The 17,547-nt window shown below is 42.1% G+C and overlaps 3 protein-coding genes across 4 annotated transcripts; 2 read left to right on the plus strand and 1 right to left on the minus strand.

Annotated features, from left to right (window-relative positions):
• Positions 1-5: 5 nt before the first annotated feature.
• upp1 (uridine phosphorylase 1) lies at positions 6-6,298 on the plus strand. The gene is made up of 8 exons (XM_085422815.1): positions 6-149; positions 405-447; positions 796-907; positions 1,014-1,172; positions 1,314-1,428; positions 4,851-5,060; positions 5,162-5,308; positions 5,393-6,298. Exons 2-8 carry the CDS (start codon positions 410-412, stop codon positions 5,542-5,544), a joined length of 933 nt encoding a protein of 310 aa, XP_085278941.1. The 5' UTR covers positions 6-149; positions 405-409; the 3' UTR covers positions 5,545-6,298.
• A 1,432-nt stretch (positions 6,299-7,730) lies between these two features.
• On the plus strand, positions 7,731-11,768 carry stmn2a (stathmin 2a). 2 transcript variants are annotated; one of them, XR_014913765.1, is made up of 6 exons: positions 7,731-7,928; positions 9,542-9,637; positions 9,800-9,972; positions 10,123-10,314; positions 10,413-10,522; positions 11,042-11,768. XR_014913765.1 is itself a non-coding variant. In XM_085422816.1 (5 exons), exons 1-5 carry the CDS (start codon positions 7,910-7,912, stop codon positions 10,470-10,472), a joined length of 540 nt encoding a protein of 179 aa, XP_085278942.1. In that variant the 5' UTR covers positions 7,736-7,909; the 3' UTR covers positions 10,473-11,768. The 2 variants fall into 2 exon arrangements, 1 of the variants encoding a protein (XP_085278942.1); XM_085422816.1 differs by having other exon boundaries at positions 7,736-7,928; positions 10,413-11,768.
• Positions 11,769-15,159: 3,391 nt separating this feature from the next.
• On the minus strand, positions 15,160-17,166 carry LOC146659009 (hairy/enhancer-of-split related with YRPW motif protein 1-like). Its single transcript, XM_085422814.1, has 5 exons — positions 17,008-17,166; positions 16,774-16,846; positions 16,595-16,678; positions 16,422-16,503; positions 15,160-16,311 (listed from the first exon to the last, which is right to left on the minus strand). Exons 1-5 carry the CDS (start codon positions 17,091-17,093, stop codon positions 15,692-15,694), a joined length of 945 nt encoding a protein of 314 aa, XP_085278940.1. The 5' UTR covers positions 17,094-17,166; the 3' UTR covers positions 15,160-15,691.
• Positions 17,167-17,547: the final 381 nt, after the last annotated feature.

Raw genomic sequence — 17,547 nt, forward strand, 5'->3', positions numbered from 1 at the left:
GGCCGGCTCTCGGCGTTAAGTCAGATTTTAATACTGAAATGAAACGGAGGAAGACTGCAGCAGAAAAGTAACCTCGCAAAGAGCAAAACATCTATATCTGCTTTTTATTTTTTGTTTGGTTTCGTGAGTCCCGTTGGCTGATCTTTCAGGTAAGGATGAAGCTCATTACCGTATTTCCTGTAGCCGGTGCGCGATAGTGCTGAATCTGCATGTTGACAGTATGTTCCTATGGTGACTGTTTTAAATGTAAAAACAAAACCAAAAACCTTAATTGTCCAGATTCGAGAACTGAGTTAGATGTTGGTGAAATTCTAAGTAACAGGCTTTCTCAGCAGCCAGGTGTGGTTATGCGTTTCTTTCATTCTGCTCACTGAGTAATTTTGTTCGGATTCGGCTGTTCGCAGGAAAAATGGACTCAAAGGCCGAAGGAAGCGCTCCGTGCAGCAGGTGAGAAGTTCCGGTCAACATAATGTTCGACATATTTGTTTAAAAACGCAGGTACTACTCGACAAAACCGCTTCACACACGTCAACTGCAATGTCGTCTTGGAATGAGGAAGCTGGGGTGTGACAGGATATATGGCCATTGATTTTCTTTTCTTTCTTTCCCCCCCTGAAAGTCGTGACGGTTTTGTTATTGTTAAATAACACCGTCTTTACAGAACCAATAAGATATTTGTAATACTGCCCCGTTAGCTACCCACCATATTTACGTAACAATCATTGCTCTTCATTGATCTGTGTGATTCATTGTTTTAACTGACCCTTTCATGTCTATCCTTCTCCCCTCTTAAAGCCCTGTTTATGTGCACAACCCACACCTGGATGCACTGAAAGAAGACATCCTCTACCACTTCAGTCTAGGAACTGAAACTCATAGCCTACAAGATATGTTTGGTGATGTCAAAGTAATGTATCCCATAGTCATCTTTTTAAATTTTTATTTTAAAGCCTTGAGCCTGTTTTTGTCTGTGCAGTTCTCATGTCTATCTTTATGTGTGTGCTTTACTGTAGTTTGTTTGTGTGGGTGGGAGTCCCTGGAGAATGAAAGCATTCACTGAGTACATCGCAGCTGAGCTCGGTATGGAAGACCCTAAATCTGAGTATCCAAATATCTGTGCTGGGACGGATCGTTACGCCATGTACAAAGTTGGCCCTGTCCTCTCTGTCAGTGTATGTAAGAACAATATCCTCAATGTTATTTTGTTTTCCACATGATCGTTTTCTTAACTTGTATTTGTTAATCTACCAAAATGCATAATAATATCATGAACGTCATTTAAAAATTGTGTATATCTCTGCTTGTTTTTGCAGCACGGAATGGGCATCCCATCTATTGCCATAATGTTGCATGAGCTAATAAAGCTTCTCTATCATGCAAAGTGCACAGATGTTACAATTATACGCATTGGGACATCAGGTGGAGTAGGTATGTGCATTTGGGCCCTTTTCTTGTTGAGGAAAGGTGAAGTGACCCTTTGGAATTGGGTGCTGTTTGGGATTAATTTGTAGATTAAGCCTAAAGACCAGCTTGTGATAGGATCTTAGTTACCATGGGACTAATTACATGTCATACCAGACCCATTTTCCAAATCATTGTAGTAAAATAAACAACCAAAATAAGGTTTTTTGTTTAATTTGATAAATATTTGTCAGTTTGGGGACTGATTTATTTCTTGTGCGCAGCTGTGCAAGATGCAGTTACAAAATGTTACCGGTGAATAGCTGAAAGCGAAAGTATGATCCTGTCAACAAAATGGTCTCTAGGTTAATGATTTGTTTTCAGTTTAGACAAAACGAGGCAAAGGTTTCTGTGTTATTAGTTACATTTTAACAAAGCTCAAAGGATCGGGTATTACAACTAGCGGGAAAGCAGAGATGGTGTAAGCAAAAATGAGAGACAGCATAAGAGTGATGAATGCTGAGCACTAGACTGGAAAACTGTGACATTTTAGGTTAAAGTTACACTTAAATGAAGATCAGTATTGAGGGGTTATATATTTTTTGTCATTGTAAATATATAATAATACATGTGCAGCATTAGCAAGCTAGAAATTCGTTTGTTATTTAGAATATGCTAATTTCCCTTGTAATTGTGTCGCACGTACTTTCCAGTAGATGGATCGTGTGATGACGCAAGAGATGACAACAGAGTCTTTGTTTTTAAAAAGGGCATATTTTTCTATTTTTATCCCAAGAAACAGACTAAGGTTCCTTAATCAAATTGCTTCATGAAAACATTTTCACAATTAATTGCAAATACTTGGTTTTAACTCATTTTATCAGATTTTTGAAAGAGAGATCAGCTGATCTTTGAAGCCTGCCTTTGAAATTTACACAACCTTGGCCTTACTGACTATATTAATTTCTGTGTGGATAACACCGTACCTACCAGGACTGTACGGTGTTTCTCCAACAACAAACCTTGGATTACCCCAGAAATTAAAGCTGTCCTCAAGCAGAAGAGGAGGGCCTTCAAATCCAAAGACAAAGAGGAGTTGAAAAGGGTGCAGAGAGAGTTGAGGGGACTGATAAGGAATGGGAAGGACAGCTACAGGCAGAAGATGGAGAACCAGCTTCAGCAAAACAACGTTGGTGAAGTCTGGAGAGGCCTCAGAACCATCTCAGGCCACAAACAGCAGAACTCTCTGCCTGGGAGGGATGTGAGGTGGGCAAATGAACTGAATCATTTCTTCAACAGATTTGATTCAACCATGAGACAGTCTACAACATCGGCTGCAGACTCACCCACCCCCACTGCTGCTGTTCCACCTCTGACACCTCAGACACTTCACACCTCCTCTATTCACCCTGCTCACTCCCCCCCACCCCCAACAACAGCATCCAATACACACTCAACACAAGGCTCCAGCCTGTCTCTCTCAACCACCCAGGTTAGGAGGGAACTGAGGAGGATTAATGGCAAGAAGGCAGCGGGCCCAGATGGCATCAGCTCGAGGGTCGTCAGGTCCTGCGCGGACCAACTGTGTGGGGTGATGGAGCACCTCTTCAACCTGAGCCTGAGGTTGGGAAGAGTCCCACAGCTCTGGAAAACCTCCTGTGTTGTACCAGTGCCAAAGACTTCACGCCCCAAGGACCTCAACAGCTACAGGCCGGTGGCTCTGACATCCCACCTGATGAAGACCCTGGAGCGGTTGGTCCTGGCTCAGCTTCGGCGCCTAACAAGCTCATCACTGGACCCACTTCAGTTTGCCTACCAGCCTGGCATTGGCGCGGATGATGCCGTCATTCACCTCCTACATCGTTCCCTCGCTCACCTGGAGACCGCTGGAAGCACTGTGAGAATCATGTTCTTTGATTTCTCCAGTGCCTTCAACACTATTCTTCCCTCGGTTCTGAAGGACAAGCTGGAGAACTCTGGAGTGGACCATCACCTCACTACCTGGATTTTGGACTACCTCACCGACCGACCACAGTATGTGAGGACTCAGGGCTGTGTGTCGGACAGGGTCGTCTGCAGTACGGGGGCCCCACAGGGAACGGTTCTGGCTCCGTTCCTCTTCACCATCTACACTGCAGACTTCTCCCACAATTCCACCCAGTGCTTCCTGCAGAAGTTCTCTGATGACTCTGCAATAGTCGGCCTCATCACTGATGGGGACGACAAGGAGTACAGAGGTCTGACCCAAGACTTTGTGGACTGGTGCCAGCTGAACTACCTCCAGATCAACGCCAGTAAAACCAAGGAGCTGGTGGTAGACTTCCGCAGGCACAAGCATTCTCCACTGCAACCACTGAACATCCAGGGTATGGACATTGAGGCTGTGGACAGCTACAGGTACCTTGGTGTTCATCTGAACAACAGACTGGACTGGACTCATAACTCAGACGCCCTCTACAGGAAAGGGCAGAGCAGGCTGTACCTGCTGCGGAGACTCAGGTCGTTTGGGGTGGAGGGCCCACTCCTGAAGACCTTCTATGACTCTGTGGTGGCTTCTGCTATCTTTTATGGTGTGGTCTGCTGGGGCGGCAGCATCTCTGCTGGGGACAGGAAGAGACTGAACAGGGTGATCCGAAGGGCCAGCTCTGTTCTAGGATGCCCTCTGGACCCAGTGGAGGTGGTGAGTGACAGGAGAATGGCGGCTAAGCTGTCATCCCTGTTGGACAACGTCTCCCACCCCATGCAGCAGACTGTGACAGCACTGAGCAGCTCCTTCAGTGGGAGACTGCGGCACCCACGGTGTGGGACGGAGAGATTTCGCAGGTCTTTCCTCCCCACTGCTGTCAGACTCCACAACAAAGACTTTAACTGAACAAACACACACATCCACACATGTGCAATAACACTAAGTGCAATAATCTTTTCTGGCATCGTTGTATTTTTACTCAGTTGTATATAGCATTCGTATTCTATTTTTATCTTATTGTATATTTTTATTCTATTTTATTCTACTGTATATAGTATATTATTTTATTCTATTCTGTACAGCTGTGTACTGTATTTATTCTTATTGTATTCTAATTTTTGCGTCATAACTTTTGCACTGTCCACTTCCTGCTGTGACAAAACAAATTTCCCACGTGTGGGACTAATAAAGGTTATCTTATCTTATCTTATCTTATCCTTACACAAGCAATTGCATGAACATTTAGCTGTTGGCCTGTGTTGCATCTTTGATTTTGAAGTCTATACATGTAACATTTCCAGCACATGATGCACACGATGGTGATTCAATTCTAGAAGCTGTGACTAAATTTTACAACCACAGATCTTCATAGTAAAGATATATGCTCTAGAAAGGGCTATAAAGTAATTTGTCCTAAAATCTTTACATTTGTATTTTCACTTTAAAAAACTTTTTCATCTAACCTGCTATATTTGGCTTTCAGGACTTGAGCCTGGCACTGTTGTTGTCACCAAACAGTCTGTGGATCCCACCTTTCAGCCCAGGTTTGAGCAGGTGATCCTTGGGAAGACCGTGGTGCGCAATACTGATCTGGACCAAAGCCTGGCTGAGGACCTGCTGCAGTGCAGCAAGGAGCTAAACCAGTTTAAGACAGTTGTAGGCAACACCATGTGCACGCTGGATTTCTATGAAGGTTTGAGTTCTGATGCATCAATGTGTTAGCGAGTACACTGTTTGCCAACATCTACAGTCTTTCACTGTCTTCCTGTTTTCTCTGTTTGATCACACGTGTAGGGCAAGCCCGTTTGGATGGCGCTTTCTGCTCCTACACTGAGGAGGACAAGCAAGACTACCTCAACAAAGCTCAGGAAGCAGGAGTTTGTAATATAGAGATGGAGTCATCAGTGTTTGCTGCTATGTGTAAACTGAGTGGTCTACGAGGTAAGAAATTTCAATATCAGCATCGTTTTACTTCTGACAGCATTTTTTTTGTGTCTGAAAACTTTTATCTCTGTTTGTGAAAAGCGGCTGTGGTTTGCGTCACGCTCCTGGATCGGCTGAAGGGAGATCAGCTGCACAGCTCTCACGAAGTTCTTCACAGTTACCAGCAGCGTCCTCAGATACTGGTCGGCTACTACATTAAGAAGCAGCTGAATGCCAAAGCGAAAGATAGCTAAATAAATGCAAGCATACAGTAAATTCTTATGATCTTCTGTCTAGAAGTCATACCTTTAAATATCTCCAAAAGACTTAAATGATGCCTTCTATTTATCCTTTGACACTGATTTAGTTGATACACTGCTATAAAAACATGCACCGCTACACTGTTGTTTTATTTCGTATTTCTCTTAAGTACACTTGAATTGATGTAGCACCCTTGTATTTAAAGTGAGTTAAGTTCATGTGTATTAGTTAAGGTCGTCTTATTCTACTTGACATGTAAAGTTTCAGATCCGTAAAACTTGAACCTGTAAGTCTAAACTTACAGTGGTGCCATAACAAAATGACCTTTTTACACCTATTATAAAAAATACATTTTTAAAATATTTTATAGGTTTAGATTTGTTATTGAAAACTTAATTGTGTATGTGGAGATTTTTTTTTACATTTTTATTGTCATCCAGATTGTATTCAGTTTCTTCGACCTTTGTATATGTGCTCAGCATTTCTTTCACAATATAAAATTGCAACAACACAACACTCCGCTTGAGAAAGATTTCTGCTTTGTGTCATAAATAAAGCAAGCAAGTAAAGCTTTGTGCAGTCTGAAATTTCACAACATATTAAGAAAAGAATTCTTTAAGTAAGAGGCACTGCGGCACAAATGCAATGTGAAGTTTGTTATATGATCTGTCAGTATTTGCAGCTCTTGAAAAGCCTGGTGAAGTCAAGATCAGCATCCTGACCAATAAACAAGCCAAAGATATTAATAAATGGTGTTCTGGTGTGTACTGATTGAACAGTAAATTATCAATGATAATAATAATAATCTCCCTAAAAGATTTTGGGTAGACTGGTGTTGTTGTCACATTAACTGTTAACGCCACATTAAAGGACACTTTTGCGGTGGTTAATTTGTGGAAAAGACAGAAAAGTTTGAGGGGAGGAAGTATTTTGTCATTTTTAGGGGTCAGAGTAATTTTTCATGTTGCTGCTTTTTCTGTAATAAAAAGCTCACACAGTATTAGTCGGTTAAAAATTGGACACTTGTTAAAAAGCTCAAGGTTTTTCATCAGCAAGCTTAAGCCATGTGGTAGCTAGGTTAAAATGTGACACATGTAACAACTGAGCCCCCGCCCGAGTATAAGAAATGAGAAAGGTATTTGAAGCTAGGCATGTAAAGGCAGTGTTGTATAAATATATCTGTTTGTTTCTTTGTTGGCAGAATGGTTTGTGTTGAGCCACACACAAACAGCTGGCCGAAGGAAGTATGGCTTTGTTGTGTTGTCTGCTAAGGTTATCATAAAGTTACATTAATTTGTTACAATTAATGAAAAAAAATGGAAAGAATACCTACTTTGAGGTCGTACCTTAGGCTTGGATTTAATGAAGGAACAGTTATTGAAAGATGTTTCAATCAATCAGCAATTCATGTAAATTCGAGTCAAAATCATGAATACTAACCTTGGTCTAACCTAGTTTGTCTGTTAAAATCAGCTATATGGGGAAAACACCTGGTTTTAAAATTTTCAGCTGGTGTCACAGGGTTCATTTTCTAGAAAGATCTGCTGAGACTGAAGTTACTTTGGACTGCTTTGGTCAGAGGAATAACTTTAGTACACTCATTCCCTCTTTTGTCTAATGCTGGTGATAGATGACGCATTAAAGGTTGAGATAAAATTGAACACTCTGACTAATGGCGAGTGTCATTGCTGATATTTTTGACCAGCAGGCGTGGCAGTCTGCAGCAGCTCGGTGAAGAAGTCTTCATTCTTACTTATGTTACAGTATTATCTGTTTGAATTAGTTTAACAGATCCTTTTCACCGCCACAGCTTTGACACGAATCAGTATGTGAATGCAGGTGTTATAATCACGTAGACTTTGGTTTTGTTTTTTTCAATCTAAACTTTAGTCATTTATAATTCCTGTAACTTCTTCATACTGGACTATATCATGACACAGTTGCAGGTTGAGGAAATATCGGTTGTTGTCAGTGTGGTGAATCATCTGCACACCAGGATATTCACTTCTTTACGCAAAAAAAGTGACAATGTTGGTGTATTTTATTTCTGGCCTATATTTTTTGCACTGTTAACTTGGATCGTTCTCAAACACATTATTATTACATTATTATTCAGGCTTGAGGACAGATAACGGCTTTATTCTGTGGTGTCTCAGTATTTTGAGCTTCTAGCCTACACTGGGTGGTGTAAGACGCGCGGCGCGTGAGAGGAGGGTCTGTTTGCGCGCTCCCGTGCGTGCCCACCTCCCGTCTGCTATCCGATCCTTCCTCCGTCTCTTCGCTGACTCAGTGCCTTAAGCAGCATCACCGCTCACCAGAACAGATCTACAGCATCCTCTGCGGAGAAATACATCAGCCATGGCTAAAACAGCAACCGGTAAGCATTAGTCTGGATGGGTTCAGATGGATTAAAGCGGGATGGATGCACGGTACAGGTGCAGGATTTTTGCGGAAGGTCTGTGTCGGCCCGGTGTAGCCTACCGGCTGGTGGTCGTGCTTCTGTAACAGCTCCACCATAAAAATAAATATATAAATAGATAAAATAAAATAAAATAAAAGCTTTCTTTGCCGTTTTCAACACTAAATTGCATTAAATCACATTTCTGCAGACTATTGTCTCCACGCAGGACTCTATTGATGATAAGAATGTGGGCTCACGCCGAGCATCCTCTGTCGTTAGGTTACTGAAAAATCTCCTATATTATCCTACCTATGTAAACATATTCATTTTTATATAACAATTGTGTTAGGTAACATTGTGTAATTATACAATATGGGCTGCCTGAGAGGGGTTTACTAACCTTACAATGCTCCACCTGCGGTTCACGCTACAGCGGCCCCAACATGCAGCATAATGCAGACGGACCGCACCCAAGATGCTGGGTTGCCGATCATTTAGCCGACACCAAATCATTTGGAGGCTTCATCTGTTTGACTTTTACATTCATGTGGCTATAATGAAAGGTGCAGGTGATCGTTTCACTTTTTTTGTCACTTAAACGTCTCTTTAAGATGATTGTTGTCGGTTATAAGATTGCACCCTTTATTCATGTCTTTAGCTTTCCTTATCTATTCCTTGCAAAGGATTGCACCAGCTGTGGCAGAGGTGCTGCAGTTTATTTTCCAAAAATTCATTATTGATATATGTTACAAAAATAAAATGTAGGTAGAGTTAGCACACTGATATTAGGAACTAGATTTTACGCTAGTCATCTCTTCTGATGGGTAGTTATTGTTGTAGGCCAGACATTTAGCATGGGTTTGTTTGTTTTTGGCTACCTATTTTACAAAATTCTTAATATAAGCCACCCATTCCTTCAGGGTTTTTTTTTTACATAAAATATAATGTGCCAACTCACTATTCTGCATGTAGTAGCATAGATTTGTAGTTAACCAGACAGGTGTACGGCAGGGTGGGAGGCAGGCCAGCCCTGCAGCAAGGGGCTGCTTCACACGCTGGCCTTTGCAGCAGAAGGCATAGCAGCACTGACAATCTGTAGTCCTGAAGAGCCAGGTGGGCACTTTGTCAAAAATAGAAAGAGCACGAAGAACTGGCGGTGAAGATTAAAAATAGTCCAAAGATCTAGTGAAAGTTAATTAAAAAAAGAACGTTCAGGTCATTAATCTGGTGTTTTTTATGACTATGACACCACGGTGACCGAGGCGCATTATTGGACAAAGCTGTTTCATGTCCTGATTTTAGCTCACATGTGAACTTCAGTAAAAGTAATGGTTGTTATGCTCTTAGTTTGATAATGCTCACAGAATACATTCATCCAATTAATTATTAAGCAGTGCTGCACTTAGATACATTTCAGACTTTTAACAGCTCATTAGGCAGTCATCTGAGCTAACAGGCTTGTTGAGAATTTCCCCTTTCTTAACAAGTAATCAAATTGAAAATCTCAACTATATGTATCCATTTGTGACAATGTTGGTTGTCACAAATGGATAATGCTGTGTTTGTTTTATGGTTTTATGTTCTTGCAGCATACAAAGAGAAGATGAAGGAGCTGTCTGTCCTCTCCCTCATCTGCTCCTGCTTCTACCCAGAGCCACGCAATAAGCTTGTGTGTGACTTTGAAGGTACAAAATCAGCTGAATCATGGATTTTCTTTTAAATTAAACAAGCTAACTCCATGTTGATGATTTCTTTCAGATTTTAGACAAAAAATACGTATCATTGGACTGATACAGTAATATGTCTTGACTTTGCTACCATTAGCATTGTAATTGTGTCATTTACAGACATGGAGGTGAAACCTATAAACAAGCGGGCCTCGGGTCAGGCTTTTGAGGTGATTCTCAAGCCTCAGTCTCCAGTGTCAGATGTAGCCCACAACCTTCCCTCACCCCCAAAGAGGGATATCTCCTTGGACGACATTGAGAAGAAACTCGAGGCAGCTGAAGAACGGAGGAAGGTGAGTATATTGCATCGATGTCAACAAGCTTTAGGTGTTTAAACTGTAAAACAAAAGAAATCTTTGAGACATTTAACTATGGAAAATGAATAATTCATGTTACAAGATGGAGGTGCAAATGATTCAATTTGAATACTTCTGTATATTCAGTACCAAGAGGCCCAGGTGCTGAGGGCTTTGGCAGAAAAGCGAGAACATGAGAGGGACGTGTTGCTAAAGGCTATGGAAGAGAACAGTAATTTCAGCAAGATGGCTGAGGAGAAGCTCCAGATGAAGATGGAGCAGATCAAGGAGAACCGTGAAGCCCACCTGGCGGCCATGATGGAGCGCCTACAAGAGAAGGTGAGTCGTCAGCTTTATCAGAACTAAAAGCATATGAAAGGGGCTGGGCAGCGTCCTGATGAGTAATCATTCTCACTGTGCTGTTGTGACGTTTCCAGGAGAAACACGCGGCTGTGGTGCGCAGAAACAAAGAGCTGAGGGAAGAGCTGACAGCATGAGCCTCACACGAGTCCAGACTTCCATCCACCCAGTCCTGTCCCCTTCCTCGGTAGAGCCTTCACCCTCTTCGTAACAGACACTCAACCCTGGAGGCTGAGAGGTTCAAGGACCTCACCACTATATCACAACCCACCATGCCACCAGTACTCACTATTATCAGTATTATCAGTGGATATAAACATGAATAACACTCATCTTGAGAATTGAATGGTTTTGTTGATTTAAGAGAAATTGAAAGAATATGGGTTTTATTGGCTTTAATTTTGTCAGTACTTTTATCTATCTATCTATCTATCTATCTATCTATCTATCTATCTATCTATCTATCTATCTATCTATCTATCTATCTATCTATCTATCTATCTATCTATCTATCTATCTATCTATCTATCTATCTATCTATCTAATATTTTCTTTGTCTTTGATTAATGTTCAGTTCTTGAAGTTTGACTCTGCGACCATTTTCTTGTGGAAGCTCTCAGTGGTGTGAGTTGGCTGTAGACAGGCATTTGCATTGATTCCCGATGATGTCCTGATAATGATGTTTTTTGCTGTGTCTTTTGTGAAGAATGACGGTTGGTGTTTCCAGACTACAGACTCCTCAAGATATCAACGTATCTCATCTGTATCTCCCTCACGCGCACCTACTCATTCTCAACACGCACACTTGGAACTTAACAATAATCGAATCCCCACAGATACATAGAAGTCCACTTCCTCTGAAATGAGCTCAATAGGTGCTTTATTGTTATTAAGAATGTCTATGCCCAATGGGAGCAACTGTTTATACACTTGCAGATTACCACTTTACCCCGACGGCGCCATTTTTCGATGAATCCATCGTTACCCAAACGAATAGCTTTGTTAAGAACACGGTATTGGGAATGAACCTTATAAAGTTGTGAATGTTATGACACCATACTGGTATCATGCATAGTGTCTTGGACAGTAGAATGTGCTGTTGCTCCCATCTTGATATTGATAGTGTGAACATTACGTATGTCTGTGTGGGTGTGTGTGAATGAAGAATTACCTTGAGGCATCATCAGCACCTTCTCTCATTTAGGGGGTTAGATAGAGAATGGATGCAGGATGCTTTACATTCAGCACACTAAACTAGTCTCTTTTTAATATACAGTACCACTGATATCTGCCTGCATCTTCTGCTGCTTGTTTTTCTCCCTCCATCTATTTCTCTGTGAAAGCTTTGCTGAATAAAAGTTTGGGGTTCTGTGAACATGGCATGCACCATCTGAAACTTTTCTGTAAACTGCCAAATAAAAGAACCAGTTATCTACACATCCTGAGAATCTTCCTGTAAATTTGTATTCTAATCTGATTTTAATAGCGTTTTAACATTTTTATTATTGCAGTGTTTAGAGTAGTTAAAATGTACAGATATGTAATTGATCATCAGCAAGTATGAGCACCTCTATAAAAGCAGAGGGTTTTATTTTTACAGTTGGATGGTCTGGAGCAGTTGTGTGTTAACACAATGCCAAGGACGAAAAACATCAGCTATGATTTGGGAATGGTCATGAGGTCGTTTCTGAAAAATTTAAAGTGGAGAGAAGCCGTCAAAGTGGAGATGGTTTACCATAATGCACAGCCCCATATTTGGCAAAAATAAAATACAGAACATCAACACAAACATTTTATACCAACTGTGAAGCCCGACAGTGGCGGTGTAATGATTTGGGCTTGTTTTACATTTGTAGGACCTGAGCATCTAGGCTCTCCTCTGTATGCCAAAGTTTTCTAGAGACAAATAACGCTAAAGGCTGGCCAAAATTGGTTGGTGCAACAGGGCAATGATCCTAAGGAGAGCTATATGTCTGTGAAGGTTCTCAGTCATCCAGGTCATCGTAGTCAAAGGAGCTTGGAAAGAAAAGCGTCTGGACTTCTATGAGTTGCTTGAAGACGTTTCGCCTCTCATCTGAGAAGCTTCTTCAGTTCTAAGGTCAAATAGTGGAGAGTCCCAGATTTAAACCCAGTGGGAGTTTCCCCCCAAAGAGGGACAAAGGACCCCCTGATGATCCTCTACCTAATCACATGAGCCAAGGTGTGAAAGCGGGTGTGGGTTACAATCAGCCAGGGTTTTGGGTGAGCTCATCGTGAAACCTGGCCCCTCCCTATCATGTGATTTCCTGAGGTCAGATGGCCCAGGATGTGAGTGGGTGTTAAGGCGTCTGGGAAGGGATCTCAAAACTGGATTATAGATGGCAGAGAGTTGGTGTCGTAAACCACCGCCTCTGTTCAAAGATGGTCGCTCACAGTGGACGTAAATGGCTTCTTTCACTCATCTTTCAAACCATCTGTCCTCTCTGTCCAAAATGTGAACATTGGCATCCTTGAAAGAGTGACCTTTGTCCTTTAGATGCAGATGGACAGCTGAGTCTTGTCCTGTGGAGGTGGCTCTTCTGGGGGTTGTTTGGTCTCTCCGATGTGGAGGTCTGGGCATTCCTCGCTGCACTGTACAGCATACACCACATTGTTAAGTTTGTGTTTAGGAGCTTTGTCTTTCGGGTGAACCAGCTTTTGTCTGAGTGTGTTGCTGGGTCTGAAATGCACCGGGATGTCGTGCTTGGAGAGAACCCTCCTGAGTTTCTCGGATACACCAGCTACATAGGGGATGACAATGTTGTTGCGTCTGTCTTTCTTATCCTCCCTCGCTGGTGTCTGATCTTCTTTCCTGTGCATCTTTGCTGACTTTATAAACGCCCAATTAGGATAACCGCATGTTTTAAGTGCTTCCTTTACATGTGTGTGTTCCTTCTTTTTCCCTTCAGGCTTAGAGGGAACATGTTCTGCCCGGTGGTGTAGGGTCCTAATTACTCCAAGTTTGTGTTCCAGAGGGTGATGGGAGTCAAAGAGGAGGTACTGGTCCGTGTGTGTGGGCTTCCGGTAAACTTCAATGTTGAGGTTGCCTTTCAAGGTCTTGAAGGCAAGTTATAACTTTCTTTTTGCAAATCTACAAAGGAGTGGCGGAAAAAGACATCATGGTGCTTCTGTATGGAATTATATTTATGACATAACACATGCACGAGCAAAAACATTTCAGGGACACAATTACATTCCAATCCATCCAGCAACGCGCACAAAGAAGCCATCGTGCACGCTAGCTGCTTTGCACGTGCTGCTACAATTTTACGCTCTGGCGGGTGCTCTGTGGAGAAAGCCTGCTTACACACACCCTGCTAAACCAACACGTACGCGCTCGCTAAACTTACTTTCGACTGTCTGGAGGCGGAACCCAACGGATGACGGATCCTAATGTGATTGGTCAATATGATGGACACTTCAGCTTACTTGTTTAACTGAATTACACTGTGACGGCGACACTGTCTTAAACTGTATTTGTTTACAATTTAAAAAACAAAACTTGTCAAATTGGTTATCAACAGTTATTGTTTGCTGTGCAGCAGTGGAAATAGTGGGGAAAAAACGGTTATTCCATATATGGGAAACGCAGTGCCCTACTAAGGCATTTTCACCATGTGCACTTATTCTTTTGTGCCCGTGGAGGGGACAGCATATGATTCACATGATTTCTGTACTCATCATATCACTTGGGAGCATCGTGTCCTCTCTGGAGAGAAATATTTCATCACACGTTGTGTTAAACTGCAGTAAACCTTCCCTAAGGTTTGGGCCCAGTTTTCCACAACACAGTGCCATAACTGAGCCACCAGCTCTGGGGGGTTGAATTCTTCTAACTGTACTTAAGCTTTCCACCAGCAGGTGGCAGTGTCAGATTTATTTGGGACCAGAACCCTCCCAAAACAAAACAAAACCCTACAACCCTTCAAAACTGGAACAAAATATCGTTAGCTTCATAGCATAAGTGCCTAAGTCATTGACTTAGGCAATTATGCTATGAAGCTAACGATATATAATATGCTAAACAGGAATATAGGCAACAATATTAACAGTATTACTGACTGGCTGAATTAGAATATTAGATTCCCTAAAATCTGCTGTTGACATTTTAGTTTTCATAATCTGATTTATTATTTACAGCATGTGACTTAAAGCCCTGGGGGAATACAATTCAGACAGCAGATGCCCCACCTGAATGCCTGATGTGCTTCATGCATGGATAAAAGACCAAGCCATTAAAACAATGAACCCCTTAAAAGCCATGCCTCTAAAAGACAGAAACAAAAACAGTACCTAAAATGCGGAACAGTGATTTATGGGTCCAGCTGCCTGAGTGTTGTTGTTACTTTTCAACCTCTTTCCTCCAATGTCCTCATACTGTTCACACTATTGTCTCCGTTCCAGACCAACCTGAGCTGGTGAGGTCAGGGTAACATTGTAAAGGATTTCCTCTGGCTCTTAATGATTTCCTGTGTATTCATAAGGGCAACAATGCTGTCGAATTCAGTTACTTACCTGGCACACAGTAAAGGAATTACCTTTCAGTCAATAGCCAGGACCTCATTAGCTCATGATTGACTTCTATGAGACTGCAATAGAAGTGCACCTGCAGATTGTGTGTCATTATGGGAATGTATGGGCTTTATGAGTAAAGGAGCTTCTGTCGTCTGCTTGTATGTAGGACTTGGCTGCATGTGAATGAATGTGAAAAGCAACAACATGGTATACATGATAAGAACCAAAAAGGAATGAAAGAAGTGAAGGCAACAGAAATACACATTCTTTTATAACCATGTTGTATATATTTAGAATCAATTTATTGGTACAAAAATATTACAAACAGGTACAAGAATCCAGGTTTCCAAACCTTAAAAAGTTATTTTCCCAAAAGTTGCGCACATAATATGCATATTTATTGTCACTGTAGTTCCCAAAATCATAAGGAAAGCTGACATAATTAAGTTAATCTATGTTACGCCAGGTGTAGATTTGTATATTTCAGTATATGGCCTACAACAGCTGATCTCTAATTTTGTGCTTATTGTAAATCAATCCATGACCCATTTATCATACCATTACAACAGTCCTCAACCTGGAGGCAGTGCAGGCTAGCTAAATTAGTTTATGATTTCATTTAATAACATAAAAATACTTTTTTTTACTTGTTAAAAGTAAATGAGAAATTAGATCCTCTAGCAACCGCTCCCACTTGTTCCTTATGCTTAATAAAATAAAATCAGTTTTGTTCCCCTGTATTTTATTGTTGTAAAACAGTTGAAGCAGTCTGTATGTGACGGTGGACACAGCTCAGCTGTTGCCCTCAGTCCAGGGATTGGCTTCAGAAGGCCCCGATCTCCATGCCCCATGGCCTGTAAGGTTTTGACAGTGTGGAGGAGGGACTCACGGTGCTGACGGCTGTCGGGGAAAGGAGGGGGAATGCGCTAAAGGAGAGGGGGAAGGCCGAAAGCGAGGACAGAGATGAGACCAGTGGTGGAGAAAGCTTGGTTGTTGGCATGGGAAGACTGAGGGGTAGAGAGCCATTGGGGGCAACCCTGAGGGACTCTGTGGGGGGCATGGCACTGAGTCTGGATGTCCCAGATGTCTCAGTGGAGGAGGAGGAGGAGGAAGATGATGATGAGGGTGAAGAGGAGGAGGAAGGGGCCTGGCTACTGGCGGTTCTGGATGCAGGTGTCCTGCCCTGGGGGTGCTGTACAAGGAGTGGGTGGGGTAGATGGGCAGGAGTAGCCCCGTAGGCAGAGCCCCAGGCTAAGTGTTCCAGTCCAGTGTGCACCTCCCTCTGAGAGGCATAGTTGCTGAGGTGGGACACCAAACGTACACGGAGGGTGTCTGTGCTGTCCCGACCCTCTATGATGCTCAGGTAGCGAGCTGTCTCTGCCAGGCACTCCCTGAAGCCCAGGCTGCGGTAATCCTTAGCAAGAGCGTGAGCTTCAAAGTAACCTGTGAGAAAAGAACAAACATGGTTAAATAAACGTGTTACTCAAAGAATATGTCATATTTATTAATACCAGAGCTGAAACATGCATTTATTCAAAGAAAATATCCACTACCTTTCCCACCAGAAGCATGAAGCATCTTCAAATGGTCCACTGTCATTTGGAGTATTTCTGCTTTCTCCAGTTTAGCAGATCCCTGCAAAGACGTTATAATAAAGCGTCTCTTTCAGTTATATATTATCTATCAACAAAATTGTGTGTGCCAAATAAAATGAAGAATAACATACCTGTTTCTCAAAAGCACTCGGCACCAATCTTCTCAGCTCTGACAAACTGTTGTTGATCCGGTCACGTCTCCGTTTCTCAATGATCTGTTTGAAAACATATTTCAACATTAATTCAATCGTGCAGAGGATGAGAAACTTTGGAAACTATTAAACAAGAGCGGGAAACGCGGTTCACATACCCCTCTGCGCCTTTTTCTGGCTTGGACTTGCGTGGTTGTGGAGAGTGACATCGATCCGTGGGAGTCAATTTGACTAAAAAAGTAAAAACAAAAAACGATGTTGAGGCAATACATTAAAGAGCACTTTAAAAAAAACAGGATATGTAGGGAATAACGCAAAAAACACCCAATTCTTAATTAAAACATGTCGTATAGGTTGATTTTCTTAAAAAAAAAAAAAAAAAGTTAACATACCCATTTTCATCCCCACTGTCCTTCTCCACCTCAACAGTGTCGTCCAGGTCGCTGTCCGATGAGCTGTAGTTGTGGCTTCGCTTCATTTCGCCTTCAATCTCTTCTCTCGGGGCACAGACAGCACGAGGTATGCGTAACAGTTTAAAACTGTCTGATCTGCATCTGCTGTGACTGTTTTCACACGGCGGAGAGGAGGGCGGGGTGACCGGAATGATGTGGGCGGGGCTCTGACAGACTTGAGCCAGTCAGAATCGAGCTGAGGCTTGAGTGACGGGGGCCTTAAAAATATCAATGAAGTTTTGAGGGATCAAAGAGCATCATCCTAATAAAAGTGGTCTGAAACAATGATATCCCATTATGAATCTATATATAAAAACAATGTATTAATTAAACATTTTAATCCATCCTGTAGAGAGCTGGAGTGACTGCAGCATAGATTCTTCTCCTGCATTATAAAGGTTGGATGGTCTATTAGCTGACTGCCTTCAACCATGTGGTTCCAGAGTGTCACTGATCAGCCAGGAGACTCCACAGTGGGCT

The sequence above is a fragment of the Rhamphochromis longiceps genome, linkage group LG11, assembly GCF_057381845.1.
Source record: "Rhamphochromis longiceps isolate RC_006_pf linkage group LG11, R_longiceps_female_GT1.1, whole genome shotgun sequence".
NCBI classification, from domain to species: Eukaryota; Metazoa; Chordata; class Actinopteri; order Cichliformes; family Cichlidae; genus Rhamphochromis; species Rhamphochromis longiceps.

Bases quoted from the DNA above. Each gene is read 5' to 3' on its own strand.
- stmn2a (XM_085422816.1), top strand. The intron at 9,973-10,122 runs GTGAGTATATTG...CTGTATATTCAG, and splicing joins CAGCTGAAGAACGGAGGAAG to TACCAAGAGGCCCAGGTGCT. The intron at 10,315-10,412 runs GTGAGTCGTCAG...TGACGTTTCCAG, and splicing joins TGGAGCGCCTACAAGAGAAG to GAGAAACACGCGGCTGTGGT.
- upp1 (XM_085422815.1), top strand. From the start codon at position 410: ATGGACTCAAAGGCCGAAGGAAGCGCTCCGTGCAGCAG. The intron at 448-795 runs GTGAGAAGTTCC...CCCCTCTTAAAG, and splicing joins GGAAGCGCTCCGTGCAGCAG to CCCTGTTTATGTGCACAACC. The intron at 1,173-1,313 runs GTATGTAAGAAC...TTGTTTTTGCAG, and splicing joins GCCCTGTCCTCTCTGTCAGT to CACGGAATGGGCATCCCATC.
- LOC146659009 (XM_085422814.1), bottom strand. From the start codon at position 17,093: ATGAAGCGAAGCCACAACTACAGCTCATCGGACAGCGACCTGGACGAC. The intron at 16,679-16,773 runs GTATGTGAACCG...GTTTTCAAACAG, and splicing joins CCAGAAAAAGGCGCAGAGGG to ATCATTGAGAAACGGAGACG. The intron at 16,504-16,594 runs GTATGTTATTCT...ACGTCTTTGCAG, and splicing joins CGAGTGCTTTTGAGAAACAG to GGATCTGCTAAACTGGAGAA.